This window comes from Acanthisitta chloris, unplaced genomic scaffold (assembly GCF_000695815.1).
Source record: "Acanthisitta chloris isolate BGI_N310 unplaced genomic scaffold, ASM69581v1 scaffold13328, whole genome shotgun sequence".
NCBI lineage: Eukaryota > Metazoa > Chordata > Aves > Passeriformes > Acanthisittidae > Acanthisitta > Acanthisitta chloris.
The window spans coordinates 57,882-72,877 of record NW_008686543.1 but is presented as its reverse complement, the minus strand read 5'-3'; the positions used below and the strand labels follow the sequence as shown (position 1 = coordinate 72,877).

Genomic DNA, 14,996 nt, shown 5'->3' with positions numbered 1-14,996 from the left:
GCACTAGATTTGTGAAAGTTTTTTTCAGCTTGTCAGAAGACTTTTGATGAATATGGCACACAAAATAGCTTTTCCATTTCTGTGAGCAACAAGTAATTATTTGTTGCTATGGTTGACTTTGATAAATTTCCTTCTGCCTTCAGCATGCTTTTCACTGTGTGAGTAGCCTTTCTGAGGTTATAGAAATCCATATCAAGTTTGCCTGTAAGACTCACTCATGGAAAGGCTCCTGGTTTATTGCACAGATGTATAGTAGGTAATTCAGGGCAATGTTTTCAGTTCCTCTGAGAAATTTTGTCTTCCATTAGACTTTAATTTCACCTTCTTCAGGTGAAGACATTTTTACTGTAGCCTGGCAGCTGGCTGTAAGCTTAAATTTTTTTTTCATTTTCTTCTGTCGTAGAATCATAGAATGGTTTGGGTTGGAAGGGACCTTAAAGATTACCTGATTCCACCCCTGCTGCCATGTGCAGGGACACATTCCACTAGATCAGGTTGCTCAAAGCCCCATTCAACCTGGCTTTGAACACTGCCAGGGATGGGACATCCACAGCCTCTCTGGGCAGCCTAAATGAGTCACTCAGCTTTTGCTCTTGTCATGATACTGACTTAGCAGGAAGATCTCTGCCCTTGTTAGGGGCTATTTGATTGTCTTGCCAATATCTCCTAAAAACATGTCTCAGTTGTGCATATTGCAGCTGCTCAGTTATATTTGTAATTTGATATCTTTACTGTAAGGGAAGAGAGAAACAAGGTTGTGCTTGTGTAGTATAATTGCTTTAATGGTTTGGGTTTGTGCTTTGCTGCCTTTTAAGGTATAAATTAGGATTCATAGTACTGTTTACCTACAGTAGTCTCCAAGTGTTGAAATTAACTCTCAAGATGTTGTGAAGAGTAGCAACATGAGCTTTTTTCATAGTACAGTGTCATAAGTCATCCCTCTGCACTAGAGGTAAACGTCTTGTTCAGATCATGTCCCAGGCCTGTACCTTGCAGGGTAGGCTGAGTGTAGAAGTTGAGGTTTAGAAGATGCTCTTCCAGGTCAAGACATCCTATTCCCATGGAAACAGAACAGTAGGTCTAGGTTTTGTGTGTTGTTTACATGGACTACTTAAGGTTAAATAGAAGAACTTCACTGAACTTTGTAGAAATTGGGTTGCAAAGTCTTAGAAGGAAAATACTTGATATGGTTTTGATAAACATGAAAAATAAACCATTCTCAGAAGCTGTTTATTCAATGGGTCCTGAATTTTAAAACCAAATGTAATTTTTCTCTCTTTTTCTGAGAAGCAAGCTATTACTGACACTGCTTTTTGCACTCATTTATTGATGATTAAAATGTCTTTATTATGGACTTCTGTTATTAAATGTCAAGAAAATGTGCATTTTTTGTTGGTTTGTTTTAGGAAAGATTCTGTAGGCTGCTTTTATTAAAAAGTAAAATTTTCTGTTTTAGGTGTGGAACATCAAACAGATGATTAAATTGACACAAGAACACATAGAGGCACTGCTAGACAAGTTTGGAGGAGAACATAACCCACCGTCGATATATTTAGAGGTAAGGTTACATTCAGATGAACGTGGTTAAATTGATGGTGTGTTACCTTAATCTTACATGAGGCATCTTATTTTAAAACTCAGAGTACCTGTAGTAAAAGAGATTATTCTCATTATGTGCTAGAAACTTAACTCTTTTCTTGGACATAGACAGGAACTGTATGGGATTCATGATACGCATCAATAGGGGAAGATCAGGGGCATGGTCTGATAATTATGTTGATGCAATTGAAATGGCAAGAATCCTTTCTAGGGGCTGGGGGACGAGAAGATTGTGTGTATAATAGAGAAAGTCAGTGCTCTGTTAAAAGCAAATTTATACAGATACACACAAAATCATTTTGTAAGGCTAATATTGCCTTTAAAGCAATTGAATTCACTTTTTTGCTCTTCAAAAAATGTTCATGTATAATCCAAAAAAATTTGTTTTCTTAAAGAAATGCATAAAATTGTAGGGTAATGTTTTAAGCTGTGTTTAATTTGTAAAGTAACTACAAATTAAATTTCTGTGTTCTTTCATCACTCCAGATTCATAAAGTTGCATTGATGTAGGACCATTAAGAGCTTTAAGAACTGCATGTAGAAGTTACCTCTGTTAGGAATTGAACAGGCATCACTTGCTTCAAACCTGCCCTTTTCTTGCTTCTCTCAAGTATTGAAATAACTGGAGGTCAACCAGATTTCTCTTGTAGTCTTTTTAATTGTAATTGCTGCCTAAAGGTACTGGGTAATTAAAAATAAAGATCTCATTATTTGAGGTACTTCTAGCTTTTATCTTAATATGTCAGAGCAGAGCACTGGCTTGATTATACAAATGTTGACATAACGTCCTTAACAGTTAAGGTCAAATGAGGCCCTCAGTCGTTGCTTTACTTACTGCTAATGTGAAATGGGAGTATTGAATCAGTGCTAATCACTATTTTAGCCACTCAGTGCTATATTCAAGCACACCCCTGTTTTCACATGAACTGGTTCATTCCATGTGTCTGGATTTATTATTGCCACATGGATGTTAGTTTTGTTACATTGTGTATCAAACTGCAAGAATAATGAGCTTAGTCTGTACTAGGTTTGGATTTCAGGTAGTGAAGTTGTTACTATTGCCACTTGCTTGTGTTTAAAGTAAAACTGGTACCCAACACTGGAAGCTCTGCAATTGTTCTGTGGGTCACTGATAGGAGAGAGAGCACTTGAAGGCATAAATATGTGCTAGGAAATGATTATGACAGCATAAATACTCTGGTAAGTGTGAAAAAGTTAGTGACTGTAAACCACGAAGCTTAAAGTAGATTTGCAAGTTCAATGGATCCGTGTGCCACTGAGGTGAAACTGCAGCTCTGGCTCATGAGCATGGTAAGAAAGGCTGTGAGGCAGAGCAGGGTGTTCTCTGCTGCTCTGAGTCCTGCTGGGTCATGAAGCAAGTCCTGTGAGAAGTAGTGCTGGTACTGACTAGGGAGCCATAAGCCATTGGGAGGAAGGTGGGATTGATTGACATTTCAGTTGAATTACCCCATGAGACAGTGAGTCCTGGGAAAAGAGCCCATCATGGTTGAAATTAAAACCTTTGTTCTTCCCAGCTCTTTGCTGTGTAGTTCTTTGCTTCCTTGGTTCAGGTACCTGCAGTACTGGTAGTGGCTAAACCACTCCTAATCACTAACCTGTGAGGAAAACAGTCTGGTTTTGTCAGATTAGTTTGCCATCCAGTTGGTAGGTTGAACTTGATGATGAAGTCCAGTGAGTCCCAAAGCTGTGGTTAAAATTAGGTAAGGGGGAAGAGCTTGCTGCTGTGAGCCAAGAACCTAGAAAATGGTGTGAGAGAGGAGAGGAACTTTCTCTTTGGATGATCATTAGCATAGATTGGGTCATCCTCAGATGGATTGATTGAAGTGAATGGGATTAAATGCTGCAGACCTGTAATTTGTTTAGTATGTAGATTTCCTGTGGTCGAACTGAAGTGTGAAAGAAAGAAAAAAGAAGAGATATATTACCAAGTGCCAGATACAGGCAAAACCAAGATTACTCCTACCCTTGGCTGTTCATTTCAATGCTGCAGCAGTTGTCTGGTGTGTCCTTTCTGTGTCTTTCCCACCTTTTTGGCTGCTTTTGGCTTGGTCAAGACAGGGCTTGCTTACTATTGTCAGCATTTACTTTGCAGCACTTTACCTGAATCTAACCTGTCACTGCTAGAGCTAATGTTTTGACTTCCTGTATTCCTTCACCTGTCAGAAGAAGGGCTGAAAAACTATGTTTGCAGCATCAAAGGAAAAGCTATATGTAAAAAGCTCTGGATGTTGTGTGATAAAGTGTGCAAGAACATGTTTGTCTCTAGGAAATGTAGAACTAAGAAAATACAATAGTTTCGATACGAGTAAAAAGAGCAGGAGAGTATGTAGAACACACGTGGGAAGTTTAAGTGCTTCAACAGATAACTTGTCTGCCTGACATCTGGTAGCAATAGCAAATTTCCCAGGTACAGAGCAGAGCCACTGTGTGATACAGGACCTGTGGCTCAAGTGCCATCCCCAGGTGTAATCACTGACAGAGGATTCCTCTTCCCCTTCATTTTTTACATCTAGTCTGTCTAGGTCTTAATGCTATGGACTGTGTGCTGTCACCACAGTGCTTAAGTAAGAAGGTAATGTAACTTACACTCCATCCATCCTGTTCTGATTTCTGTATTATTGTTTTGCTGAGGACTCAATTCTGGCTGTAATACTGCCCTGCCTTTACCCAGAGTCTGTGTGGGTAATTTTGCTAGTCTGCTACTGTGACTGCATCACCATTCCCTTTATTTCCTTAGATTCATAGAATGGTTTGGGCTGGAAGGGACCTTTAAAGGTCATCCAGTTTGAACCCCTCTGCCATGAGCAGAGACATCTTTAGTTAGGTCACATTGCTCAGAGACCTGTCCAACTTGGCCCTGAATGTTTCCAGGGATGGGGCATCCACCACCTCTCTGGGCGACCTGTGCCAGTGTTTATCACCCTTGTTGTAAAAGTTTTCTTCCTTATGTCTAGTCGGAATCTACTCTCTTTTAGTTTAAAACCATCGCCTCTTGTCCTGTCACAACAGGCCCTGCTAAAAAGTCTGTCCCCTTCTTTCTTGTAGGACTCTTAGGTATTGAAAGGCCACAATAAGGTCTCCATGGAGGGTTCTCCTCTCCAGATTGAACAATCCCAACTCTCTCAGCCTGCCTTCATAGGAGAGGTGCTCCAGCCCTCTGATCATCTCTGTGGCCTCACTCTGGACCTGCTTCAACAGGCCATGGCCTTACACTGGGAGCCCAGAGCTGGACACAGTACTCCATGTGGGGTCTCACAAGAGCAGAGCAGAATCACCTCCCTTCACCTGCTGCCCATGCTCCTTTTGATGCAACCCAGGTTACGGTTGGCTTTTTGGGCTGAGTGCACTTAGCTAGCTCATTGTGCCAGCATTTCATCCAGCAATACCTACTTTCTGCAGGGTTGCTCTCAATCCCTTCAACCCCTAGCCTGTACTGATACTGGTTTTTAAATCCTGCTACTCTGATTCCTGCATCTTCCATAAAATGTGAGTGATTCTTTAGGACTTGTATAGATTGTGCCTGTTGATCACTAGCAAGCCTGTTGTCTGCTTCTTTACCAAAAGTTGGAACGAGCCAAAAGTAATTGCTAGATAAGTACCTGAAAATGAACACTTTTGCTTTCACCCATATTGCCTTTGACTGTGGTGAACTTCTACTTTTATTGTAATGCTTTTTGTATACTTGTGAAAAGTGTGACCGCTATCCATCCATCTTCTAATGTTTCAGTGGGATAGGGTTTGTTTGATTCTTTTGTGCTCCTGTCTGGCTCTGTATCTTTCATTTCTTACGCATCTTAGTAACTGGTCCTGTTCAGAGAACTGCAGCACTCTGTACACTGGCTCCTGGCCTCTGTGGACCTGTCAAGTAAAGTTGTGGTTGAACTTGGCAACAAAATTGCCTTTCAAATAAAAGTGAAAGGAAGGGTTGAGGGGAGTAGAAGCTTATGGGAATGCTGAAGAATTCAGCAAGAAAATAAATCTGAGAACTGAGCATTCAAAGGATATAGTAAAATTATTTGTGAGTTGAATATAAAACACAAACCTCATTTAAAAATAAAAAGGAATTTATGCCTTAGTTACAGTTGCTGGAGAGACTGAAGCTTTTGTTTCTGTGCTCATCTGAGAGTCAAAAGACAAATATTCCCCCCACCCCGATTCTTTTTTTTTTTTTTAATTCAGGAGAAGGTGTCAATGCATTTTACATCAAAAGAACTTTAAAACTGACAGCTGTTGTTGCAGCCATCATTTCAGGTTTCATCAACTGACTGTGAAAGAGGAATGGTTTTCTTGAAATATTGAAAGTGATTGACATGTGCTGTGTTGAGTTCAGCATATATTTAACTATTCCTGCAAGAGAGGATACTCAGATTCAGGGGTATCTCCCTGCCTTGATCCATCACTTCTCAGTGACAGTCTTCAAAAGGTGACTATGAAGCACGGGGAGCAGAGGCTGTGGCCTGGGCGGGCTGCTGGGTGTGCAGCTGCCTTTGGGTGGAAAATGTGGCATGAAGCTGGAGGGCACCAAGTCACTTGCCTTGGTCCTCTCAGGGCAAGCAAGTAGGGGCTGAGGAAAAAGACCAAAACTGCAGGGAGACTTTGAGTCTGTGTGTAAGGTACGGGGCTAGGAAACAAAATTAACAGAAGAAAGAAATGAACATTTGTCATTAACAACACAATATTCTTCTAATGGTTATGATTAGTAATAGCTTTGGGAATCTTATCGATGTTCTCTAATATAATTGTAAGAAAAACTTTTCTGTTTGTTCTGTCTGGAAGAAATAGTAAATGTAGTAAGCAGTGGCTGTATTAAAATCAAAAAATGGCTTGTAGCTAAATTTTCTTCTTAGAGAATATTAGTTCTTAACTTCCATTCCCTGTGTGTGAGCATGGATCTCAGACTTAACAGACCCCTGGAAATCACTGTCAAATCATAGAATAGTTTGGGTTGGAAGGGACCTTAAGGATCAACTAATTCCAACCCCCCTGCCATGACCAGGGACACCTTCCACTGGACCAGGCTGCTCAAAGCCCTGTCTAACCTGACCTTGAACACTGCCAGGGGTGGGGCAGCCACAGTTTCTCTGGACAACCTGTTCTGTGCCTCACCACCATCACAGCAAAGAATTTCTTCCTAATACTTAGTCTAAACCTACTAGCTTTCAGTTTCAAACCATTCCCCTTTGTCTTGTCACTACATGCCCTTGTAAAAAGTCCTTCTCCAGCTTTCCTTATAGGCCTCTTTAGGTGCTGTAAGGTCTCCCTGGCTGAACAGCCCCAGCTCTTTCAGCCTGCCTTCATAGGAGAGGTGCTCCAAATATTTGCAATAACTGCTTGACTCAGTAGATCTAGAAATATCGTTAATAGCATTTTTATTTTCATGTGGAAAAGAGGCTGCAGGAGCTTCTCGGTAGGTTTTACCACACTTTTTGGAAGCACTCGATCTCAGCAGCTGAAAACATCAATGATTTTTGTCTTCCCACATAATTTCTTAGTGCGTTATATCAGTTCTTGAAGTACTGTTTCCCAAAATACAGTTTGTGACTCACCATGGAAAAACCCTTTTCTTAAGGGTTTGTGTAAGCATTGTAAGTATTGGAAATCTTTACTGCAAAGAAGACTGTTAGTATGATACTGGGAAAACCCAGGATTCACTGAGCAAAAATGGTTAAAATATGCAGCTATGTATTCCTCTGTAATGTCCAGCAAAAGTTGTATTTCTTTGGTCTCTACCAACAAATTACTGATGAAAAGGGTAGTGTGAGTTAGGGGAAGGAAAGTGAGGACCTGTGCTTTGGCAGTAAATGCTGTGTACCAACTGAAATGGGTTGTACAGATCCAGACTGGCCAAAAGCAGCTCAAACTATAGAAGGGAGGGATCTTGCTTAAATGACTTAATCAGATTTGTTAGCCTTTGTAGACTCTTAATGACTGTTCAGGGAGGCTGTACCTATTTAAACTTCCAAATTGCATTGTGTGTCCTTTTTGCCTCATAGTCATGTGTCCAGTATTACCTGCGAACACTTATCTGTGAGAACTTAATCGAACAGTATTAACCCATGCACATGTCAATAGTTCTTTGTGTGGTGTGAGGTTGCATCCTGGACCTGTGGGTTATTTCAGTTAAGGGTGAGCTGCTAGGTCTTCTGGGGCTTTATGGGTTCTGGAGTGTTTTGGGTTTTTTTAAGTTTGAACTCCACACCAAACAGAACAGTTTACAAATGCATAGATAGAATTATAGTAGTATCAAAATAAGTTTTAAAACTCGGTCGGCTTTCTAGTACTGTCTGGAAGGAATCATCCTCTTTCCTACTCCTACTCTTGGAAGCAGTTTAAAATGAGAATCTTAGGGGTAGAGGTATGTTTGTCCCCAAATACTTTGGTTTTTTTCCCCTAGCTTTTTCTTTTCCTGTAGGTATTTTATTCAGTTGCTGCTTTCAAGAGTTTGGATGTTTGAATATCAGGAGAGTATTTAATTCCTTATTCCTGTATATCTGAAGAATCCACGCAGGAGGTCAAATTAATTAATTAAAGAAGATTACCTCTTTGCTGATCTGAAGTATGCTTATTGCAACAGCAGGCAGACACAGCCTGAAATAGATCTTGGTGATGATGAATCTCAGGTTGTTTCAGACTGGGATTCCAGGAAAATGCTAACGCTCGTACAGGCACTGGGAAACCTGGTGGCCCTCTGGGGAAATTCAGATTGATTTTTACCAGGCTCCTAACAGATGCTGTTCAAATATGTTGGACCAAAACTGGAGTGTCTAAAGTTAGACTAAGTACAGATTTAGGAGTCTTACTAAATGAAGAAATCGTGACGTACGTTACTGTCTATCTTCAGCTCCCATTTAACTTAGTGGGATTTGCATTTGATCAACAGCCTAAAAGGTCAGACATCTTTTAAATAGAAACACAATCTCAATTTCAAAGACCAGGAACCTGTAGTTGAGGCTTTTAAGAGTCTTGCAATGTGTTTATAGTGTCTAAAATTGATGGAGGATGAGAGAGCATGGTAAAGCCAGTTGGTCTGCTTAAGACTGGTTTTCTAACCAGATGTGGTAGGGACAGGGAGAGGGAGAAATCATATTTGGCTACTTGGATTTCTCTCAGATTAATTAAAAAAAAAGTCATCAAAATTAACTGGTTGCTTTTCATTTGGTTAGTTGATATTACTAGAATTTATAGCCTGGTCATGGCCCAAGAAGGCAAATTTCAACATAATATAAACAACATATAAGAAAGAGATATGCATATTTTTGAGAAAATCCCTTGTCCTCATTTTGTCAGCAGAACTCTGCTGGCACATCTGTAGAACATCTTTCAAACTCTGTTGACTCCTGAGTGAGCAGCAGTTGTATTTTGGCATGTGTATGCATTGTATATAAACATGTCATCTTGTAATGCTTTAGGTGGACTTGGCAGCTTAGCAGGCCTTTGTGCATTTTACTTGGTTGGAGTCTCAGGAGTATTCTCACATGTGTGAGACTGTTACATGACATGCATATACACTGATATGCAGTGTCATTAAAATTAACTTGTTGTTCTATCTCAGACAGCCCTAAAATTAGGTGTCGATTGACAAGTTGTGCCAATTTGAATCGAATATTTGGCTTTTCAAGTATATATTTAACTTGGTGAAGTCTTGTAAGTTCACTGTAAACTGGGAGTAAGCTGAGCTGTCAGTGACCCACCCTCATGGTACCAGCAGCAAGCTGCGCTCTGGGCTGTGTCAGCACAGGGGAGAGAAGGTTAAGGAGGAATCTGCAGGCTCTTAAAGAGAGGGCCAGACTCTTTCCAGACATGCATGGCAAAACAGGAAGAGGCAGCGTCATAGATAGCATCAAGTGAATTTCATAAGAGAAAATTCTACATCTTGAGAGTGGGCTGTGAGCTCTGGAACTGGTTGGCTAGAGGTTGGGCTCTCCATCCTTCATCCTTTGGCAAGGCCCTGAGCAACCTGATTGAACTTAAAAATTACTTCTGTGCTAAACAAGTGTTTGGACTAGATGACTTCCAAGGATACCTTCCAACCTTTTTTTTTCCTTTTTTTTCCTTTTTTTCCCCCCTCCTGTATCAAGCTGAAAGCAAGATTTAAGTTTTATGTAGAATAGTACCCACTTCTTAATGGGAATACATGAACTGATTGGATTGGGGTCTAGATTTCATAACTTCCTTCTGAAAGGCCTTTAAAATCCTTGATCTAATGATTTGTTTGAATCTTCATCTTTTTCATGCTGTAGATGCTGTACAAGCTTAATTTTAATTTTCTTTAGTGTATGTTTGAGAAACCATGTCAGAAATCAACCTCATGGTTGACCCAGAGGGCCTTGACTGACTTGAAGGTTTGTGTAGGTGTTGATGCCTGTCTGCAAATGTGGCTGTGCTGCTGCAGTTATGTTTTGTAGACAGGCAAACTCTGCAACATAATCTTTTTTTTAGCTAGAAATACTTGCCATGGGTCAGCTTTGCTGTTGTAATACTCTTTGAATGTAACTCCATGGGATAATTCTGTCTTAACTTGATGCTGTTGACTGTATAAGGTATGTTGGTGATAGTTGTCAGATGAAACCAATGTTTATCCAAAGTACTTAATCTTTGTGAAATGAAATTTTAATGGGAGATGTTCTGTTTCTGCTCCTTCTGTATGAAAACAATTTTTTTTTTTTAAAGAGAAAAATGTATTTAAAGTCTACCTATGCATTTCTAGTTCCATTATGTTTTGCTATGGAATCTTTTGCTATGACACCAAATAACAGTATGATACTCATAAAAACCAGAGCTTTTCACAGAAACTGATGGTATAGAACCCAAAGCCAGCAGCAGTTCCCAGCTTTCCATACTCACTGTTTATTCTCTTGAGATAAATCATTTGCATTAGTGACAGCTGAAGCTGCCAGTGTAAACATTGTAGGATTGAGTATTTTGAAAGATGTGTGTAATCTTGTGGAGGAACCGAACCCACAAGAATCCGGAAGCAATGGAACGTTGCGTGTGCTCAAATAATATTTTGCAATGCTCATGAGAAGAGGAAGTAAGTATTTAGAAAAGTATTGGTGAAATGGTAACAGTTTATGTTTCTTAATTTTTGTTTACTGAAAATAATTCTAGATCCATGGAGCTTTTACTCGAATTTCCATGAAAAGTTGATCCTGGAAGTAGGAGAGAGACACTCGTGTTACTGTACAGCCAAAAAATGCCATTACTTATAGCTGGGTAACCTTTCAATTTACTTTTCACAGTAGAACTGGGCTAGAGTGAAGTTGTTTGGGATTCAAGTCTCAGAGTTTGGGCTCTGTTTCTGAAATGCTAGGCATCTTCAGGTTTTAAAAGAAATAGTAAGTAATTTTCAGTTTCTTGCAGCTTACATCCATTTATTAAAAATGGAACCCATTAAATTTGAATTGAGACTGTGATGTTCACCACCATTCTTTAAGATGCCTTTTCTTTTAGTCCTCACTGTCAAATTACCACTTTGTTAGCTGTGTGGGGATGATGACACATTTCGAACACAGGTCTATCCTGGGAGGATGCTAGACTAGCATAAAAAGGGAGGGACCAACACTGTTTGCTCAGCAAAAGCAGTTTGGATCAGGTGAGCCTGCACAGACAACCTGGAGAGACAAATTCCTGGTAAAATGTCCTTGTGTGCTTGTGCACTACTGTATGCTGGTTATTTTCTCTTAATGTTGATTTCTTTGTTCCCACATGTAGACCCTGCAGACTTTTTGGTCATTTCAGTTCTCCTGTAACTTTAATGAGCAACATGGTGTGGACAGAAAATTTTAGGAGAGCAAACAAAATTTAAAAATAGTTTTTAGAAAACAGAACCAAAAGGTATCTTTGCTTGACATAAGTGTCCTTGAAAATATCAGTAAAAAATTTGTGCAACTTGGTATAGATCTTGGTCTTGCTAGAGAGAAAAGTAGACAATTCTATTTCCTGTTTCTTTTTTCTGTAAAGGTCTAAGCGTGTACTTGGTTAACACTGAGATGCTGCTGTAGCATGAAACACATGTAGCTCAGCCAGTTCAGATTTTGAAGATACTCTGTGCTGATTTATATACTGAAGAAATTATTCTGATACTTGGATACAGATCAAAATTTTCTTGTTACAAAGTTGTGGGAAACAAACTTCAAAGAGCAATATATACCAATTATGTATTTGTACTATTGATCTTGGCAATAATGTTTACCTTGACTACATTCAATAGAAACTTCATGGGCAAATTTAGTAGTACTGATTTTTTTATGGGCTTTCTTTTTTTTTTGTTTAAGAAACTTGGTCAGTGTGTAATCAGGTTTTACATAAACCTGGTGGAAAATCAAATTGATCTTTTCCAGATGTTAAATTCTTTCAAAGGATCATTTCTGCAGTTTCATGGATGACTTTTAAACAGGGCGAACTGTGTGTTCTAAGTGAAATCAAGTGGGTTTGTACTGTTTGGTATGAAAGGACAGTGCCAGAGGTGAAGGATGGTGAACAGTGACCTGGGTGAGTAGTCAGATACAGACAGTTCAAGGCAGATTTGAGCTTTCTCTGGATGTGTTTAGCTGTCATTCCAACAGAATGATAAAATGTTCTGGAGCACACTAATTCAACAATGCAGCTGACAACATTTGTGAAAGATTTCTGTCTTTTTTAAAGTGATGGTGAATTAGACTCTTCAGTGCACGTGCCTTGAAAATTTCTTTTATTCAGTTCTCCATTTAATTCATTAAAACATTAGTTGTTGGTTCAGGAGGTGTAACATTAATATTGAAAGCCATTTCCTCGTTGTGTCCTAGTGAAAAATTTGACCAAACTATTTTGTTCATATTCCTGGAAAATTTGAGTTAGTTTAGAAAGTTTTGTTCGTTCCAAATTTAGGTTTGTGGTTTTGTCTGAGGCTACTACATGGTTACAGCAGCTGCTCTCCCTTCACAGGCCTATGAAGAGTACACCAGCAAGCTAGATGCTCTACAGCAGAGAGAACAGCAGTTACTGGAATCCATGGGGAATGGAACTGATTTCTCTGTCTCCAGTTCAGCTTCAACAGACACAGTTGCATCATCTTCCTCCTCTAGCCTCTCTGTAGCACCTTCATCCCTTTCAGTTTATCAAAACCCTGCTGATATGTCACGGAATAACCCCAAGTCTCCACAGAAGCCTATTGTTAGAGTCTTCCTGCCCAACAAGCAAAGGACTGTGGTGAGTCAGTTTCTATTCACATACTCCTAACCTCAATATTTCCTGTATCTCTCTCCCTCTATATGCAAAACTTCATTTAAGAGCTGAAAAAATACCTGTGTGGAGGTCAAAGAGAGGTGTCACAATCACTGTGCTCTGCCACACTCAGTTGACCTGTTGAATGTTTTCTACAGGATTAATGCAAAAAAAGTCAATCATAACAATAATACAGAATATAAAACTTTCAGGAGTTTTATAACAATGAAGATACTTCAAGAAGAATTGTTCTCAAATCAGCTTCCTTGGATAAATAGTAATCTACCATTTTACAATGGTTAGGAAGGGGCAGTAAGCTCTATTTCTTGTATTATACAAAATTATTGATTAGTTTAACAGGCTAAGATTGGGGAAAATAAGTGGGGTTTATGTTATAAAAGTCACTAGAAACATTGAATGTATTGGAGCAAGAACCTCCTGCAGCTAAGGACCCTGTGTGGAATTGCTTGGGGTTTTTTTTTCTTTTCGTTTCCTCCCCGCTCACTGTGGTGAGTGTTTGTGTTGGGACCCTGATGTTATCAGGCCTGTGTAGAGAACTGGCCAGGGGAGGGACATAGTTGCTATTAGGAGGGTCAAGTGTTGCCTGCAAACTGCTCCAAACCTGGTGTTTATCAGTGTTGACGATGTTACAGTGATTCCTGGAGTCATGGAAGAGTAGTTGACTTTTTGCTGGCTATCTAATTATCTGTTATAGGAAGGATTTTTTTATCAGTTAAGAGCTGCCAACTGAAGAGTCTTGGTATGTGCTTTAGAATAATATACTGCAAACTGTGATACATGAAATCACTGACAAGCTATGGTCTAGGCTCTGTTTTGCAAGGCGGCACATACTTCAAGCTTAGCAGGGGAGCTGTGTTTCCAGAGAAAGTGGGAAATGGACAGGCAGTGTCTGTGTCAAACCAGTGCTTTCTGCAGCTGTCAGTCAGGTATCAGCTGTCTCTGGACTGTGACTGCCTGTTGAAATTGAGTTCCTGGCAAAGAGAAGAAAACATAAACTGAGTAGTGCTGGGCATTGGAACATGACCTCTCCCTTTCCCTGCTGCTTTCATTCCATCCTTCCCTTGCCCCACTGAACAAAGAGACTTACAGTGGGAGCAAGGGATTAAAGGGTAGTTGTTTTCACCTGATTTTTTTATATTGCTTATTTGTTAAAGATATTGCTTAAGATTGAAAGTAGTGTTTGGTTTTTGATCTAGAGAATGGGAGTTGAATGTAAACTGTGACCTCTATGCAGATGTACAGTGTTAAGCCAGGTGATTCTGTTGTCTGCCTGTTGAGGTGTGTTTAGGCACACAGTACTACCCACATAATCTGGAGAGAAGATACTGGATTTTGGAGAGACTCTGGTTTCTTCACGTGCTCTGTACCACCCTGTCTGACTGTTGTAGCTGCAGTTGCTGTGATGGGGCTCACACCTTGGTTTGGTTTTGTTCCTACAGTGGGTCACAGCATCTCACTTCCTGCTTTGTTCTGTGCACTGCCTTTTCTGTCTCTCCTGTGTGTTCTCTTGTCCTCTTCTCTAAACTGTAATTCTGCTCTTACTCTCTTCTCCTCATCTGCAATTCTCTTGTTGTGCTTCATTGTTTCTCCTCTGTTTTTACCTTCTCTTCAGTCCTGTTTTTCTCCAGCAGTGGATCTAGATGCTTTCCTGGCTATAGAAAGCAAATATGGTTTAACATGGGTGTAGTCAGGGAGAGGCTTTTGCTCCTGTCCCCAGCTTTCTACTGGAGGCTGAACTCTATTTGCTGTACAAGTCTAGCCCTGCAGCTTGTTTCCAGCTTGCTAAATGTAGAGCACTAGGAGTACAGCTTCAGGAACATCTGTGGCCTTGTGCTGTGGTTGTAAAAACAGTGGTACCAACATAGGAGGAGACAAGCTAGTGGTGGAGTAAAGATCCCTTTAGTCTCAAATGTGGTATGTCTGTAGATGCATAAAGGAACAGACAAATGCCTGCAGGGGCAGAGGGATATGAGCTACACATATGGGATCACTGGCTGGAAGCTGAAGTTGACAGGATTCAGCTTCACATGCTGTATAGGAGGGGAGAGGTCAACTCCAGTTCTGCTGGGAGAGACCTGGTCTTGGTAGAAATTGTTGCTCTGAATAAGCAGATCTGGTCAGCAGATACTGCAAATTAATGGTTCAGCTTTGGC

General features: G+C 40.1%; 1 protein-coding gene across 1 annotated transcript in view; it reads left to right on the top strand.

Annotated features, from left to right (window-relative positions):
- The first annotated feature begins 1,460 nt into the window (after window positions 1-1,460).
- Window positions 1,461-14,996, top strand: part of BRAF (B-Raf proto-oncogene, serine/threonine kinase) — a 56,245-nt gene continuing 42,709 nt past the window's right edge. Inside the window, exons 1-2 of the mRNA XM_009080200.1 lie at window positions 1,461-1,558; window positions 12,544-12,807. Coding sequence (XP_009078448.1) covers window positions 1,475-1,558; window positions 12,544-12,807 — 348 coding nt within the window. The 5' untranslated portion in view covers window positions 1,461-1,474. The remainder of the gene's footprint in view (window positions 1,559-12,543; window positions 12,808-14,996) is intronic.